At 40.7% G+C, this 18780-nt stretch overlaps 1 protein-coding gene across 3 annotated transcripts in view; it reads left to right on the top strand.

Moving 5' to 3' along the window:
- The first annotated feature begins 3076 nt into the window (after nt 1–3076).
- ARHGEF12 (Rho guanine nucleotide exchange factor 12) overlaps nt 3077–18780 on the top strand; it is a 202914-nt gene continuing 187210 nt past the window's right edge. For all 3 annotated transcript variants that reach the window (XM_036744907.1, XM_036744906.1, XM_036744905.1), the window contains exon 1: nt 3077–3199. In XM_036744907.1, the coding sequence (XP_036600802.1) occupies nt 3168–3199 (32 nt within the window). In that variant the 5' untranslated portion in view covers nt 3077–3167. The remainder of the gene's footprint in view (nt 3200–18780) is intronic.

The following is an 18780-nucleotide window of genomic DNA, read 5'->3' as shown; positions in this document are numbered from 1 at the left end:
ATCACTAAATCTGTGTCTTTCCAAAAATAAACATTACAAAATTAGCTGGCTCTTCACTGATCTCAGAAATCAAGCAGCTAGAGTCATCTTTGGACTCTGTTTTCATTTTTTCCCCTGTGCTACGTCACCTTTAGCTCAAGCACAAAGAGCATTCAGGGATATGATCCTTCTTACGGAATGACATTCACAGAAAGCAATGTTGAAATGAAATCATTTTAACTAAGATTATTAAATTCTGATAAATTGCAATTTTCACCAAACAGCTGAAATCATTAAGCCATCAAGACTCTGAAAAGGAAACAATGAACAAGGTTATTCGGAATAGGTTAAGCATGTCAAATCTGGCAACAATTTATTAAGTCCTTATCATGTGTAGAATCTTGTGTTGAGGGAGATACGGTTTAGATAAGACTGTCCCTGTCCTCTTATAATCTAGAAGGATTTATAATCTAGAAGGGGAATATGACATATACACATATAACTATAATAAAAATACATGTTAAGTAGTTCAATGGAAAGGGGGCTTCAAGTCCCAGCTCTGACACTTAATACCTGAGTTACTTTGGCAAAGTCACCTTTTTTGTCCTCTTTTTCCTCATCTCCAAAATGAGGGGATTGGAGTAGATGATCTCTAAAATCCCTTTCAGCCCTAAATCTATGATCCTCTGATAATGCGTATAGGGAAATGTCAACAAAATACTTTAACAGGGAGGTGGGGGAAATGTCATAACTGCCCAGAGGATAGGTGGGTAGAAGGAGAGGGGTGCCATATGGGCATCTGTTATCGGTAGGAATTTAAGGGTAAGGAGGGATTTCTTGCAAAAGGAACAGTTGAGGCATTTAATACCTGGACATGAAGACTTGTGGAACATGGATATGTTGGGCTCAGAGTAGATAACATTTACAAGTAGGTAAGTAAAAACTTCCAGAGAAAAATATTTTCTATATAGATTCCCTTTGACCAAAACACCCCCAAATGGCTTTTCTTTTACTTCCACATACAGCTATGAAAGCCTGCAAAGAAAACAACATAGAATACTCTCTTCAGAGACTGCAAATAACACACCCTATTTTTCAAGGCAGAAACAGGCTAAAGGTAACATACCAAGAAATTACAAAATATACAGCTGGAAGGGACCTGAGAGAGAAGTGAGGTGACTTTCCCAGGGCTACATAACTATGTTGTCTCCTAGCCAGGCTTCTCAAACCCTTTGCTTTTTTTCTTTATTAAGAAGCCCTCCAACGATCCCTATTATCATCAATGCTTAGACACGGGGATTGGGCACCCAAGCACAGGGAAAGAAGCTGTTGTCCCATTGGGGTGCCCACCAGAAGGCTTCCCTTAGAAGGGTCCCTCTGTGCCAGGTGCAGCCAGGGCATTGACAGCTGAGCCTCCCAAGGCAGGTTTCTTTCTTTCTTCTTTTCTTTTGTATTAACAACTGGGCCTTGAAAGGTAGGTCTTTCTCTTTTATTTCCTCTCTCTCCATCTCTCGTTGCTTGGCATTGACAGCTGAGCCTTCCTCTCTCTCTCTCTCTCACTCTCACACACACACACACAGTAGGATATGAGGACATAACTACTGAGCTAGACATAACCACAGCTCTTCAGGATATCTGCGTGAAAATGAGAGGCAAAGGAGAAACACCGTCCACCTGAGGGATGATGAAGTTGGATGAACTTGGGTCAAATCTTGCGTACACCACCAACCTACTCTTAACCCCCATTGTACAGATGAGGCTAATAGAGGCACCCTCAGGAGGGCCATTGCGACTTGCTCCGAGTGCCGCGGCTGAGATTTAGTCTTCTAATTCCAGCTTAGAGTACGACGTAAAGTCCGGAAAAAGGATCATTGACATGGGTCCCACACAATTAGCTCCTCCGGTGGCCGCGCCGTTCGCCAGAGCGCAGACTCGTCACTAGGCGCGGAGAACCGAAGCCCGGCTGCCCCTCCGCAGGACTACTTTTCCTTTCTCTCCCCACAACGCTGCCTGCGGGGGAGGCTCCCGGATCCGGGACGAGCGCGCGGAGGAGGCGGCAGCGGCGGCTGCTGCGCCCTTGTATGTGTACGCCGCGCGGAGGAATCCTGAGTGAAGCGGTTTTCAGAAGTAAGAGAGGAGGCCGGAAAAAAAAGCAAAAGAGAGAGAAAAGTAGGGCGGGGGAGGAGAGCGAGTGTGGGAGAACGAGCCTAGGGCTGGAAAGGACAGAACCGGAACCGGAACCCGTGCGCGCGGCTGGAATCGTCGCGACTCCCCATCCCCCCTCCCCTTTGCGCGCCGCCTTACCTTGGGCGTCCGACGCATTCCCTGCTCCCCTCCCCCTCCGTCCCAAGCGCGCTCCCGAGGAAGCCCCGCGGGACCCGGCGAACCGGCCCTGAGGGGAGTCCTTGCAGCCGCCGCCGCCGTGCCGCTCCTTGCAGGCCGAGCCGGGACAGGCCCCTCTCCGGGGAGGGGCCGCGGCGGAGTGCGGAAGGAGCCTGAGCCAGTTCCCAGGGGATGGGGAGCCGCGGCCCGCGGCGCTGAGAGATCTCGGCCCCCACCTCCTCCTTCTCCTCCCCCTTCGGACTGACTCAGCGAGTGCCCGCGCCCCTGCCCCAGCCGCCGCCGGGACAGCCCTCCCCCCGGGCGGACGGGACGGGAGGGGACCCCGCCCCGGGGGACATGGAGGAGCCGAACCCTGCGGAGCTGAGCGAAGCCGGCGCGGGACGGCCCCACGAGAAGAGGCTGCAGCAGCAGCGGCGGCGGCAGCAACAGCAGCAGCGACGACTCGCCCGCAGCCCCAGATAGAGCCGAGAGGGCCCCAGCCCGGCCGCGGCCCCCTGCGCCCCGAGAGGAGGAGGACGACGAGGAGGAGCGGGGCGCCCGGCCGCTGCCCGAAGACGGGGAGCCAGCCGCCCCCGCGGACATTCGACGCTTCTCCCTCTGCCGGTCCTAAGCATTCCCCGGCGTCCCTGGAGCTTGTCCTCCCCACTCCCCGAGACTTTCTCCCAGGAGAAATCCCTCCCGTCCTTCCCCCCTCCCCAGCAGTGGATGCCCTATGACTGGCCGGAGTTTGGAGTTGGACTTGTGCGTCCCTCTCGGAGCAGCGCTTGCTGGGGGTGGGGTGGGGACTGGGATGTTGTTGTAAAATGCAAGTTGGATAGAAAGACGACCTCTCGCCAAGGGCCCCAATGAGTGGCACACAGTCTACTATCACGGACAGGTTAGTATGCACCTCCTTTTGCTGGTCAGCCTGTTAGTGGGCGACTACCATCACCACCGAGGGTGACGGGCCCGGGGGAGAGTGGGGTTCGAATCTTTATAAATGTTCCCGAGCAGCAGCCGCCGAGTCACCCACCGGATTCATTTGGGAAATGTGACATATGATGCGCACCTTCAGTTTTCAAAGTGAAGGACGCGTAGGTAAAGTCAAGGTTTGGGATATTTTGGCACGAATGAGATTATTTACCACAACCCCCTTCCACCCCCCCCCCCCGGTCACTTTGGGTGAAGGTCAGTGTCTCACGTCTCCTGGATACCGGCGCGATATCCATCACCCAGTTATATGGGCAGTTGTATATTCGATTATTTCTAAAGCAGAGCTAAGTTGTGGCCAGACTGATCTTGGTCTGTTTTAAAGGCAACTTGGGACTAGAAACTTTTTTTGTTTTTATTCAGTCGTTTCAGTGGTGTCTGACTCTTCCTGACTCCATTTGGGTTTTCTTGGCAAAGATATTGGAGTGGTTTGCCATTTCCTTCTCCAGCTCGTTTTATAGATGAGGAACTGAGGCAAACCAGGATTAAGCGACTTGCCCAGGGTCACCCAGCTAGGAAGTGTCTGAGGCCACATTTGAACTTAGGAAAACGAGACTTCCCGACTTCACGCCCAGCACTCTGTCCAGATCTTGGTCTTTTTAAAATATTGGCTTGCCTAGTTTTTAATTGTTATATAGTAACTCGACAGATGAATGGAACTCTGTATTTTGTTGGAGTTGGTGTAAAGCATCTGGATGGAGATTTTTTTAAAAGCTTTTTGATTCTTATATTTCCTTATATGTTATGTATAACATTAAGTATGTTATAGTTCCATAATTTCTGATTGTTAAATGTAGTTTAAAAGAATATCATAAGTAGTAAAGGAATTATGTAGTGTTTGACGTGCTAGCTAATATATGGATTTGTCTTTTTTAGCACTTAGATTAGTTGGATCATTTCTGAGTTAATAAGTCGGCAGATACTTTTAGGTTAGGTACTCTGAACCCTTGAGACTTAAACTTTTAATATGATGCAGTAACATTAAGCATATTCATCTTTACAGTGTTTTTACGTATATCATTTTCATTATGACTTTGGATTCCTTTCACACTATTACACAATAATGTTATATATTTGTTTTCCATATGCCAACTTCATATTTTTCTGTGTTCTGCACCAGAATTATAATTTGAAGGTTTTCTTTCTGCCAGAAAAACTCTTAACACCACTTAAGAAAGCAGAGGGAGGAACTAAAATTGAAGTTTAATAAAAGAAGCATCAGATTTAGAAAAGCCTATTTGTTTTTAAACTTTTTTGTTGTCAGGTAGAACAATAGGACTCTGGCTAAAAGTGTTTGAATTACATTATAAGAGTTACACCCAATTGCTGGACTCATTTGTTGATTAAAAATGGACTGAATTCCATTATCATACCAAAACAGCTCCTCCAGAGACAGAAGTTGCACTTCCTCTTCCTGTTGATGCTTTCCACTATGTCACATGCACATTCACCTAAAGCATTCCACTGACAATTTAAAACTCTACATATGTTCTTTTAAAGTGTATCATTTTTTAAAAATGAGATTTTATTCTCTATGAAATATTTTTTCCTGACTCCTTTGAGCAACCACCATTGCTTATCTTGTACTACCTGAATTTGCTTCTACTCCCCTTTCTTTCAGGGTGTTTTGCTTCTAAGAATCACTTTTAGGGGTGAGTGGGTAATTGTTTTCCTGACTCATTTGTTTCTTGCCCTTTCTGTTGAGCCATTAGATGGAAAAACCCCATTAGAAACAAATGTGCTAGTAGTTTTTTTTTCTTCCTGTTGCTGTTCTGTAGAAATGGAACTTAAGGCCACCAACTCATGCCACACAAGAGTCACCAGTGAGTATTATTGGGGATTGTATTTGCCTATTTATTTTCAGTTTTAGACATATATTTTCTTTGTCATCTAGTATAGTACTTGATTCTTGTGGGCATTAGACTAAATTTCGAGTCAGGGGAGGTGTATTTAAAGCTTACGTGTTTTGGTTGTTGATAATAAAGTTTGTTTTGAGAGTGAATTTCTCCACATAGTTCAAAGCGATGATTTACAGAGTAATATGACAAAATCTTTAGAGATACTCTTTTAAGTTTCAGAGAATAAAATGTAGGCAATTTAACCCAGCAGAATGGATACTTGTTTCTTAGGTATTTGTGTTATAAGTTCTTTCTCCATACTTTTGTTCACTACTTTTCGTTGATTGCAGGTGTTACAGTTTCCCTAATGATTAGCCAGGATCATAGTGTGAATAGTTGTTCTATTGTAACTGCACAACTTTGACTTAATCTGATGTGTAGCACTGATTTGAATGTGTTGGGGATAAAATCTGGAAGTACTGGTTTAGTGTTGCTTTTTTGCCAAGGATCCTTAAAGTCGTGAGTAGGGAATACTTCCCAGCTTCCTCTAGGCACCACCCACTGTGGCCTCCTCCTTCTCACTATTCAGCTCCAAACTAGTGCTGATGGTACAGTTGATGTCTGACAGCTAAGTCTGCAGTGATTGGCAAGCTGTGACAGTACTAGTGGACCTCCTTATGGTCTTTTCACGTTTCAATTACTGTATGTGGTATGCTTTGTAGTGTGTGCAAAATCATCCAGGCCAGCTGTGTGTGAGTCCATGTTCTTTCATTGTGGTACTTCTGACTGCACAGTCTGTCTGTCCCTAGCTAAAATCAGACTGGCTGGCTTTGGGCGTTGCTGTTTTGCAGTTTGTGGCAGGCGACACATGGTTGAACAAGATAAGGGTTTTATTCTTCTTAGTAGGGACATGCTGGGACTAGGATCGAATTCAGCTTTGCTCATGCTCTGATTGGCCGCTTTGGATGCCCAGAACCTTGTTGTATCCTGTTATTACTTTGTGGTTACATTAACACGTTCATTCTCTCTTCTTCCTTTCTTCTCTCTTTAAAAACAAACAAAAGAAGAACCCCAAACTCAAACTAAACTGAAATCTAAAAATGGTGGTCTTCTTTTGATCTAGACCATTTCTTTAAATGGCTATAGCTTTTTCTATGTAATTAATATATTTGAGAAGAGATATGAAAAAAAAAACATCCAACACATTTACAAATGAGAATTACCTTGTTTTGCAGTTTTTACGTGAATATTAGCAAACTTCAGATTGTCCATCTTCCACAATCTTCAGTCTTCATTTGGAGGGTGGTAGAATCTACACATTATTGCGCTTGGGAGGTTTTTGATGACTGCTTTTCTGATTACTCAATTCTTAGATATTTTAATTGTTTCAGTCTCTTTAGATAACTCTCTGCCATCCCTGAGAATGTAGAGATCCATGGTAAAAGGGATGTCTTTTGAATGCCAGAGAATAGAAAGTTTTTTCGGTAGAATGAGGGAAATAATTATGTCATGTGTGATTATTAGCAAACTTTTTTGAAACCATTCACAATTTTTAATTGTACTGTAATTTTTTTATATGAATCTTGAAATTTTGATATTCAGGTTATTTAGATAGTTGATTTAGGAATAACCCTCATAATCAATAGCAAGTTATATTCTGCAGAATATAATCAATTTCCTTTTTCTGTGCGCTGTTATTTGATATTTTCTATGTCCAATGCCTTTTGATGCTTTCCTTCCAGAACGTATTCAAATTATGAAGGAGTAAATTCTTTTCCATTTACAAATCTTTAGCTCTCTCATTGCCAGTCCATATTTTTCAATATTTTTCTTGCTGTACTCACCTCTTCTCACCAAGTATCAGAGTGTATGTTGATTTAATATGGAAGATCTTACAGAGGTCTGCATACAATTTCTCCATCCCTTCATCTTCTGTTAACAGATGGTGGTGTTTAAACTGCTATTATTTTCATAGTGGTCATTTTGCAGATATTTTATCATGAGCACTGCAATATGAGGTAACCAAATATGACCAGTGAACTGATGTTTCTTGTTATCTTTGGGTACAAGATAAAACCACTTCTGGTCAGAGCTTTTATTTATCTCTCTGAGGAGAACCTGTGATCCATCCTTCCATTTAGCTGCATTTTCCTTCTTGCTGGTTTTGTTTATAATGAGAATGTGGAGATTGATACCATATTTAGAATACCAACAAGCAATTTAGAAATGGTTTAAAAATTGTTTGATTCTTAGCATCCTTTGCCCCCTCTTCTGCCACTACAGAATTGGAAAGGGGCCATACAGCACTGAAGGTGGTAAACTTAGTGGAGCAAAAGTGAGGCATTTGGGTTAATCTCAAGTGTGTTCATTTGTGCTTTTAATCATAAAGTATTTTTTCTTTCAAGAAAGCTAATGATGTATAATGCATTTTTTTTAAAAAGATCCAAAAGTGTTTCATTTGTGTGCTCTTTTAATTTTTGTCCTTTTATTGAAGGTAGTTGTTAAATGTTTTTCCCAAGGTCACTTAATGAGTCAGTTGAGAATCCAAGTCCTCAGTTTTAATTGCAGTATGGTCAGCCCAAGTTTGCTTCATAGTTACTTGCTTCTGCATTGTTCTTTTTTTTTTTTTGGAGGGGGGTAGGCAGGGCAGTTGGGGTTAAGTGACTTGCCCAAGGTCACACAGCTAGTAAGTGTGTCAAGTGTCTGAGGCCCAGTTTGAACTCAGGTCCTCCTGACTCCAGGGCCGGTGCTCTACTCACTGCGCCACCTTGCTGTCCCGTGTTATTCTTTAAGTTAAAAAAAAATTACAAGGTAAAGGTTCATTGGTGTTGAGTTGACTGACCTCATACTTTTTAAGGCGTTCCGATAGCTGTGCTGCCTGGAACACCTTAACGTGCTAAATTCGAGGATGTAATTTAGGTCATGGACTAGCAAACTTTATGGAAATAGGGTGGTTTTTTTTTCTTAGCACATCTCAGAAACTAACGTACTTCAGTGGTACTAGGAGAAGTTCTTTTATACCTGTAGAACAGGCAAAGGCCTTTTCTGTTCTGGTTTTCTTCCTAGCTAGATCACTAGCATGTATAAGTTACTATTATTTTTCTTTGATCATGTGGTCTTTTTGCAGTCTACCATTAGGGTTCCTAGGAAGACCAAGATTTTGAACCTTATCACTTTTAAGAAGGATCCATCAACAGACATTGAATCAGCTCCTGTTAATGTGTGTATTCTGAGCACTGTGCTAAGTGCTCAGGATTCAAAGATAAACGATGTGGTCCCTGCCTTCAAGAAGCTTATCAGGAAAAGACAACATGTACATACGTGTGTGTGTATGTGTGTCTCTGTATGTATGCATATATGTGTATGTATATGTATAATACATATATGTATATATCTGTATAAGTAGGCATATAAGTACATACATGTGCATAAACATATACACACATGTGTATAATATATACACATACATATATACATATGTGTATACATATATACATATACACGCACACACATATACATATATGTGTTTTTTGTGTGTGTATATTTAGATCCAGATCTATCATTTTATCCAAGTAGGAAGCCTCTTCTATGAGGAAACTTCCACTACAGCACATAATGACAGTTTGAAAGAATTGTCTGAGCCTGAGAGGTCAAGTCATTGCCCTGAGTCCCAATAGCCAGTGTGTGGCAGAAGCAGGACTTGAACCTGAGGCATCCTGGTGTGGAGGCCTGCTTTCTATCCACTATGTCTTGATGCACGTACAAAATTTATGCAAAATAAATATAAGGAAATTTGGGATGAGGAGGAGATATAAAAGGTTTTAGAGCTAGACTAGTACATAGGTGTCATCTGTTCCATTCTGATGTCAAGAGAGTTGAAGCAACTTGCCCAAGGTCACACGGTTTCCAGGAACAGAGCCAGGATTCAAAGCAAGATCCTTTGACTCCAAATCCCATATTATTTTCATTATGTCACACCGCTTTTTCTGGGACTCAGTTCCATCAAGTGTCAGGTTTAGATTAGATGATCTGTATCATCTTTTCAAACTAAAAACTTTAGATTCTTTTCTGTTTTATTCATTCATTCAATAAACATTTATTAAGCAATTGCTATGTACCAGGCACTGTGCTAAGCACTGGGGATACAAAAAGAGGCAACAGATAATCCCAGCCCTTAAGGAGCTTCCAATCTAATGGGGGAAGCAACACGCAAACAAATATACACAAAGCAGACTATATACAGGGTAAATAGGAAATCATTAAAAGACATGAAGTACTGGAATTAAGAGGGGTTAGGGAAGACTTCCTGTAGAAGGTGGGATTTTTAGTTGGGACTTAAAGAAAACCTGGAAGGTCAGTAGCTGGAGTGGAAGTGAGAGAATGTTCCAGCCAAAGAGAATGCCTGGAGCCAAGAGATAGGGTGTCTTGTTGGTGGAACAAGCAGGGGGCCAGTGTCTTACAATATTTGTAAATAGGTGTATGCTGCTAGATGGTGGCTAGATGGGTCAGTGGGTAGAATGCTGGGCCTGGAGTCATGAAGGCCTGAGTTCAAATCCAGTTTCAAACACTTACTAGTTGTGTGAGCTTGGACAAGTCACTTAACCTCTGTTTGCCTTAATCCACTGGAGAAGGAAATGGTAAACCCTGTGGACAGTATGGTTCATGGGGTCCTCAAGAGTCAGACACAACTGACAAGAACAACATGATGCTCTAGGTTAAATGGATCTATAAAAATTAGGTGCTAGGTTCATCACTTTAGAGGTGGCTCAAGCTAATGGTAGCTGAATTCACTCATTTCCATTGAGTCCAACCCTCTGATTTGTCTTTGCAGAGTGGCAGAATGAGTTACAATGGGTTTGGTCATGATATATTAATGATTTTTATTTCATGGCAAAGTTATGTGGGGTATGCCTAGCTTTCTTCTAACTCCCATAATAGGTTGTTATGTCAAGTAAAGAAACATTTATCTGCTAGGCTCCTTGAGGGTAGGGACTGTATCTTGTTTATCTTTTGTGTCTTTCAGTGCCTGGCATAGTTTTGTGTGTAGTAGGTACTTAATTTTTTTTAATTGAGGTATTCTCCACATGTATTTTGTTATGTTTCATATTTCAAATTCTTAAATATCCCTAGTTCAGCAAAGTGTTTAGAATTAATTAAATTATATGTTTTTTATTTTTAATATCAAGTGAAGTGACTATATATTTGGTGTATTGGTTAAAATCAGGCCTTATTTATTTCCTGGATTGTACAAAACCTCAGTATGGTCTGTAATCAGTATTAGTTTTCAATGTTTATATATATATGTATTTATTTTAAGAGATATCCAATTTTAGGATCATGGCCAGTATTCTGGGATTAGTATCTCTCTGGGTACATATGTGTTGTATACACATATACATACACACACACGGACGCACACATATGCATGTGTCTGTGTTTAGATGTGTATGTGTGTATATATTCGTATCTATATATATTTTTTCTCTTTTATCCCCTGTAGTAAGCTAACAAATCTACCATAGATTGGAAATGGATGATTCTCAAAAGGATGCTTTTTAGTGCCTTCTTAGGTCTAATTTTAAATATCTCAAGGGGATGAAACTTCCGTCACTTCCTGAGGAGACGCAACCACAATCTGATCTTTGAGTCAGGAAGTTTTTCCTGATACTTAGCCCAAACTTTACTTTTAAGTTTGTTCTGTTACTTATATTAAACTTTTCTGCACCAGGCTAAATAGTTCTCTTCCCCTTTTGTGTTTACACATATCTAAGGGATGTAAGTGGTTATCATCCGTTTTACTTGTCCTTTGTTTTGCCATATTTACTGTGTTTTCAATCCCTCCAGCTTCTTAGTATGTTATTAATATTATCTAAACAGCCTCCCAGCCTTTGACTACAATATTCTGTGTTTTATCTTGCTGAATTCTAGAGCAGATTCCCAATTCTGATTTCGCAACAGTCCTGTTAACAGCTAGCATTTATGTAATGCTTTCAAGTTTGCAGAGTGCTTTACTTAGTTTAATTCATTTGATCCTCAAAATAACCCTGTGAGGAGGGTGTTATTATTATCCTCATTTTACAGATGAGAAAACTGAGGCTGAGAGAGCTTAAATGATTTGCCCAGGGTCACATAACATAGCAAGTAAGTGTCTGAGGTCACATTTGACCTCAGCTCTTCCTGATTCTACTGCACCACTTTGTTACTTAGTTACACCAGTTACTTAAGTCTTTTTCTAACTCAAAACTAATTTTAACCCCCTTGAGAATTATTGATCATGTCACTTTTTAGTTCTGCAAGCATTATCTTCACCCCACCCCTCTGCCTTTTTTTAGACAGATGAAGAAAATGAGTGTCAGAGTGGTTGTGTCTTGGCTAGTAAGTGTAGGGGCTGTAAGGATAGGGGTGGGCTGGAAACAGAATTGGGACGGGATTGGAACGGAGGCTTACCAACTCCAAGTTCCTATCTATCCTTTTAGGCCCAGCTCAAATACTACTTTATCCCTGCAGCCTTCCCTTATGTTATCATTTAGACTTCTCATTATTTTGTAACCTTTTTAGTGTGTGTATATATCTATATATCTATATGTATATACACACATATACACACAGATATATGTATATACACACATATATACATACACTTATATACTTTTAAGTGTATACACACACACACACTCACTTAATATACACCATCACTGGATATATATTGTGTCATATTCTAATGCTACATCTTAAGATTCATGAGGGCAGGAGACTCTAAACTTTAAATCTGATGAGTTGGTATTTAGTAAATGTTTGACCTTCATTTGACAAATAACTCTTTCTCAGTCACTAATTAAATGAAGAAGCAATATGTGAATGTGAACTATTTTTTATTGCTGATACTTTGTATTCATTTTTGGTTGCTGAATGAATAGGAGCTACTTGCTAAATCGTTGCTACTATATCTTAATGCTGATAAATAATCTTGTATTTATTTATTACTATTTTAAAATAATAAATATAAATTGAGATAAGCGTTTTGCTTTCTGGTTGCAGTAATTGCCTGCTATGAAATTTCTGCTATAGTTGGTAAGGGCCCTACTATGTCCTTATAAGTGGCATAAGGCCTTCACCAACATATAAGCAAAGACTAACTCTTGAATAGATACTTCAGGGATTGTAGGATTACTTAAATTATAGCAACATGTTGCTCCTGTGTATTTTATCAGTGAGATTTGGTCTCTTTTATAACTACTTAGACTTTGGGGCTTTCAAATCTAGAAATTTTGTTTTTCTACAACTGTGTTGAATATTTGATCCTTGAACTAGGTTTGTTGAGAGTTTTTAACTTTAGGAGAGTCCATGAAGCTGAATAGCTTTAGAGACACGTTTAGTTTGCCTAATCCTACAGTAGTAATATTTCAGGGTGCAGAAACTAGTTGTCTAACTTGTTTTTATCTTTTCCTAAGTTCAAGTATCTGTCATTGACTTTTGGTAAAAGAGAGAAAATATACCAAGTTTACCTCATTGTATCAGCATGTACCAGTTCAGCTGACCAAGTTCAGATTTATACCAAAACAGGATCTTTTACCAATTTGAATGCTGAGTCCTGGTTTCTGAGATCATAGTCACATGACAGCCTGGGTGATTTCCCAGTGTTGAGAGACTGGAGAATCTACTGGCCAGTGAAAAATTAGTTTTCCTGTCTTGAGACTGTGAGTAACATGTCTATGAGGGAATTGGAAGGATTTAAAACAAACTTAAGATTTGTTAATGCTAGAGACTAGTTAGCTTCCCAATTTCAGCTTATTTTTCTTTTGAAGTCTTAAGACTTATTGTAGTCTTTTAAGGACACAGTTTTAAGGCAAAAATGTTCCCTGAATCTTGGTGTTTTGGGAGTCATTGTGGTGATCACATTTGAAACTTGCTTCCAGGTTAGGACTTTTTAGGTCTTCCCTTAGATTGAGTAGTTGTAGAGTTATATTTTGGAAAAATTAAAAGATTTTTCTCAGAATTGAAAGAATTCAATCCAACAGTCACCTGCTATGTACGAGGCACCATTCTGATAATGGGCATACAGAGGGTGTACATAAACCATTCCTTGCCTTCAGGTAGCTAACATTCTTCTAGGGGACACCACATATATAGAGAGTCAATACAAGGTAATTTGAGGAAGGGGTGAGCATTATAACAACTATGGGAGAATCAGGAAAGGCTCCCTTAGGAAATAAAGTGGTTCCTGAGTTAGGCCTTGGGAAGCTAAAGAATATAAGAGATGGAGGTAGTGTAGAGAGTACATTCTAGGCATAAGAAAGGCATGAAACTTGGGAGATGAAATGCTGAGTTCAGGCAACACTAGTTAGGATAGTTAGATAAGAATGCAGAGTTTTTCAAGGAGAGTAATATGAACTAAATCAGAAAAAAAGTTGACTTTAAATGCCAAGCTGAGAAGTTTATATTTTTATCTTAGAGTCTATAAGGATTCATTGAAGTTTCTTGAGTACAGGAGTTAGATGATCCAACCTGGGTATTCTGTAGAATGGATTGGAAAAGGGAAAGATTGCAGAGGCAGGTAGTTCAATTAGGAGGATGTTGATGGATTTCAGGTGAGAGATCAGGAGGGCCCCAATGGGAGGGTTGAGAAATGAGGAGATATAAGTGATGGTTCAGAGGCAGATTTGTCGTTGATGATTGTATTAAGAGGTAGTGTAGAGTGAGGAGCATGGCTTCGGGGTTGTGAACCAGGGTGACTGAAAGCATTGTGATTTAATGAAGTTAGTAATAATAGGAAAGTGCTATGTATTTTGTGATATCTAAGAGGAATGTAGGAAGTTCCAGATCCTGAAATAACACCTAGAAAATCCTGTGAGGGTGCTCTTACACATCTTCTCATAGGCTTTAAATTGGTAATCGGACTGCTAGAGACATACGTTGATACATTGTGGTTTGTCCTGTACAGTCTCTGTGGTTTACTTGGAGGAAGTGGTTCTTGTGGGTGAAGGTCTGATCTTTTCAGAGATTGTTGGTGGCATATGCACTGTCAGCTTATTTCCTGTTTTATTGGCTCTTTGGGCAAGACCTACTCAAGGAAAGTGTTGCTGAAGAAGCATTTAGATACTCTGTAAGTGAAGGATAGATAGTCATTTGTATAATATCTACCTTTTGGGTGATATGAAAATTAAATTAATGTAAGATGCTTTAAAATTCTTTGAAGAAAAATATTTTTATATGTGATAGTAACATGCATATGTTATTACAGAGGTACTGCTCATTTCTAAGAAGAATTTTCATGCAGTTATGTATTACTTCATTGTCCTCTTACTGTAAACATGGAGGTGGTCATTTCATCTGTAAGAGCAGCTCTCTCCAGGCCAGAAATCCTCTCCACTCACCCCCATTTACCTAATCCTTCTTTTAATTTCTGTATTTAATTCTTAAGATTTTATTCTGGATGGGCTCGTTTTATGAAATAGGGGCCTTGTCTGTGGTAGAGTAGGCACTGGTTGAGACTTGTTCACTGGTTTTAACTGCCTACAGCAAGGTTCTCTGCTTGTTCTACAAAAGTCATATCGAGAATGCTTTTTTTTTGGTGTTTACTAACAGTTTTCTTTTCAGAGCAAGTATTTTTTTTTTCTTTTTGGCAGGGACAATTGGGGTTAAGTGACTTGCCCAAGGTCACACAGCTAGTACATGTGTCAAGTGTCTGAGGCCGGATTTGAACTCAGGTCCTTCTGACTTCAGGGCCGGTGCTCTACTTGCTGCACCACCTAGCTGCCCCCTCAGAGCAAGTATTTTACTGACTGCTGATCCCACCTGATTGTAGGAATCTGAAAAATGAAACTAATTTTTAAGTAAGCTTTTTTTCTTATCTATCTCCATTACTGTTGGCCATGTATGGCTTTTTCTCAGCCTTTTTGATTCTTTTTTTTTTAATTTAAATTTATTTATTTGACATATTTAGTTTTCAGCATTGATTTTCACAAGAGTTTGAATTACAAATTTTCTCCCCATTTCTACTGCCCTCCCCACTCCAAGATGGTGTATATTCTGGTTGCCCTGTTCCCCAGTCAGCCCTCCCCTCTATCACCCCACTCCCCTCCCATCCCCGTTTCCCTTCCTTTCTTGTAGGGCAAGATAAATTTCTACGCCCCATTGCCTGTGTATCTTTATTTTCTAGTTGCATGCAAAAACTTTTTTTTTGTTTTTGAACATCTGTTTTTAAAACTTTGAGTTCCAAATTCTCTTCCCGTCTTTACTTCCCACCCACCCTCCCTAAGAACTCAAGCAATTCAACATAGGCCACATGTGTATCTTTATGTATAACCCTTCCACAATACTCATGTTGTGAAAGACTAACTATATTTTGCTCCTTCCCAACCCATCCCCTTTTATTGAATTTTCTCCCTTGACCCTGTCCCCTTTCAAAAGTGTTTGTTTTTGACTACCTCCACCCCCATCAGCCCTCCCCTCCAACATTCTCCCCCCCCTTTTTTTTATCTTCTTCCCTCTTCTTTCCTGTGGGGTAAGATTCCCAATTGGGTATGTATGGTATTCCCTCCTTAGGCCAAATCTGATGAGAGCCAAGTTCACTCATTCCCCCCTCACCTGCCCTCTCCCCTCCTCCCACAGAACTGCTTCCTCTTGCCACCTTTATGCGAGATAATCCACCTCATTCTATCTTTCCCTATCTCCCTCTCTCAGTATGTTCCTCTCTCACCCCTTAATTTGATTTTATTTCTTTTAGATATCTTCCCTTCATCTTCAACTCACCCTGTGTCCGCGCTCTCTCTCTCTCTCTCTCTCTCTCTCTCTCTCTCTCTCTCTCTCTCTCTCTCTGTATATACATATACACATAGATATATACATACATACACATTCACTTATATATATATACATAAACATATATATATATATATGCATATTCCCATCAGCTACCCTAATACTGAGGTCTCATGAGTCATACATGTCATCTTTCCATGTAGGAATGTAAACAAAACAGTTCAACTTTAGTAAGTCCCTTGCAATTTCTTTTTCTTGTTCTTTTTCTTGATTACCTTTTCATGCTTCTCTTGATTCTTGTGTTTGAAAGTCAGATTTTCTATTCAGGTTCGGTCTTTTCACTGAGAAAGCTTGAAAGTTCTGTATTTTATTGAAAGTCCATATTTTGCCTTGGAGCATGATACTCAGTTTTGCTGGGTAGGTGATTCTAGGTTTTAATCCTAGCTCCATTGACCTCCGGAATATTGTATTCCAAGCCCTTCCATCTCTTAATGTAGAGGCTGCCAGATCTTGTGTTATTCTGATTGTGTTTCCACAATACTCAAATTGTTTCTTTCTGGCTGCTTGCAGTATTTTGTCTTTGATCTGGGAGCTCTGGAATTTGGGGACAGTATTCCTGGGAGATTTCTTTTTGCGATTTGAGGAGGCGATCGATGGATTCTTTCAATCTCTATTTTGCCCTGTGGCTCTAGAATATCAGGGCAGTTCTCCTTGATAATTTCTTGAAAGATGATGTCTAGGCTTTTTTTTTTGATCATGGCTTTCAGGTAGTCCAATAATTTTTAAATTATCTCTGCTGGTTCTATTTTCCAGGTCAGTGGTTTTTCCAATGAGCTATTTCACATTGTCTTCCATTTTTTCATTCCTTTGGTTCTGTTTTATAATATCTTGATTTCTCATAAAGTCACTAGCTTCCACTTGCTCCAATCTAATTTTTAAAGTAGTATTTTCATCAGTGGTCTTTTGGACCTCCTTTTCCATTTGGCTAATTGTGCCTTTCAAGGCATTCTTCTCCTCATTGGCTTTTTGGAGCTCTTTTGCCATTTGAGTTAGTCTTTTTTAAGGTGTTGTTTTCTTCAGTGTATTTTTCAGTATTTTTTTGGGTGTCCTGTAGCAAGTCATTGACTTGTTTTTCATGGTTTTCTCGCATCCTTCTCATTTCTCTTCCCAATTTTTCCTCTACTTCTCTAACTTGCTTTTCCAAATCCTTTTTGAGCTCTTCCATGGTCTGGGACCAGTTCATGTTTTTCTTGGAGGTTTTTGTTGTAGGCTCTTTGACTTTGTTAACTTCTTCTGTCTGTATGTTTTGGTCTTCTTTGTCATGACTGAATCTCGGTGCATTTTCGCTGCCTGGCCATATTCCCAACCAACTAACTTAACCCTTGAGTTTTTTAGCAGGGTATGACTGCTTGTAGACTAGAGAGTTCTGTGTTCCACGTTTGGGGGGGAGGTGCTGGCTCTGCCACACCAGCACTCCTCCTTCCCCAAGAACCCCCAACCCGGACTGGGCTTAGATCTTCAGCAGGCTGTGCACTCCTGCTCTGATCCACCACTTAATTCCTCCCACCAGGTGGGCCTGGGGCCAGAAGCAACAACAGCTGTAGCTGCCCCACCTTCGCTCCTCCCAGGGCTGGTAGCCGAACGCGAACTCCTTCCACTCCTGCAGCTTTTCCCACTAACCTTCTCTGCTGTCTTTGGTGTTTGTGGGTTGAGAAGTTTGGTAACTGCCGCAGCTCACTGATTCAGGGCGCTAGGGCCTGCTCTGCCTCGCTCCTGTTCTGGTTGGTTCATGCCGCTCAGGCTAGGCTTTGCTCCACTCTGCTCCCAGCTCCGTGTAGGATAGACCTCACCCAGAGACCATCCAGGCTGTCCTGGGCTGGAGCCATGCTTCCCTCTGCTGTTTTGTGGATTCTGCAGTTCTAGAATTGGTTCAGAGCCATTTTTTATAGGTTTTTGGAGGGACTAGGCAGGGAGGTCACGCTAGTCCCTGCTTTCCAGCTGCCATCTTGGCTCCGCCCCCAGCCTTTTTGATTCTTACATTTTGAAGGATGGAGGTAGAGGTGGAGAGAGCTTAAGTTGATCCTATAATTGTCAAGCTTTTTGGATGTACTTTATCTGTGAAGGAGAGAGTAACTATTGGTTATCACTTTCTAGTTACTTGAGGTTATATTTCTTTTGATTGAAAGCTATCAAATAGAAGAATGAAGTTAATGTAGTGTATTCTAGGACTTGATTGACAGAAACATGTTTTGATTTCATTTTGTTTTTCAGCGGAGGGGTTGGGGGGCACTATTTGTTCCTCTCAGAATGGCATCCTCCCTTTCCTCTAGTATACAAATACACTTTTGGGGGAAGGAGTGAAGGAGAAGCAGGTAATTAACTGTGGAAAAAACAACATTGCCACAGATTTGATTTTCCAGCGGTTTCCATTTCTCAATGAGCCTCTGATGGAATGAAGCCAGTTGAAAGGATTCCTAACTCTTCTCCTTAATGGCTCCATGACTGCAGAGACCTCTCTGTCAATAATATTTATTTGTTTTCAAGAAGAAAGTTAGGATGGCTTTTAAAAATCTCACATTCACCTATGCTGTTTGCTTTGTAGAGAAGATTCTAGAGGAACTTCAGAGATTTTTTAAGATGATATAAATCATCTTTTAGCATTTTGATTAACAAATAATCTGATTTTCAGCATCTTAAGATAGTTGAGTTTAAGAACATTAAAAATTCCAATTCATTCCAAGACTTAATAGTTGTTAGATTATATGTTCATTAGTACATAATTTAGTCCCACCAGTGTCCTTTCATAGTAACAATTTTAGTAAAAGCCCTACCATAATTTTGCTAAATCTCCACTGTAAGGGGGAGATGCAGATTGTCTCTGCCCTCTGGG

The sequence above is a fragment of the Trichosurus vulpecula genome, chromosome 2 (assembly GCF_011100635.1).
Source record: "Trichosurus vulpecula isolate mTriVul1 chromosome 2, mTriVul1.pri, whole genome shotgun sequence".
NCBI classification, from domain to species: Eukaryota; Metazoa; Chordata; class Mammalia; order Diprotodontia; family Phalangeridae; genus Trichosurus; species Trichosurus vulpecula.
This window is presented reverse-complemented; position numbering and strand designations above follow the sequence as displayed.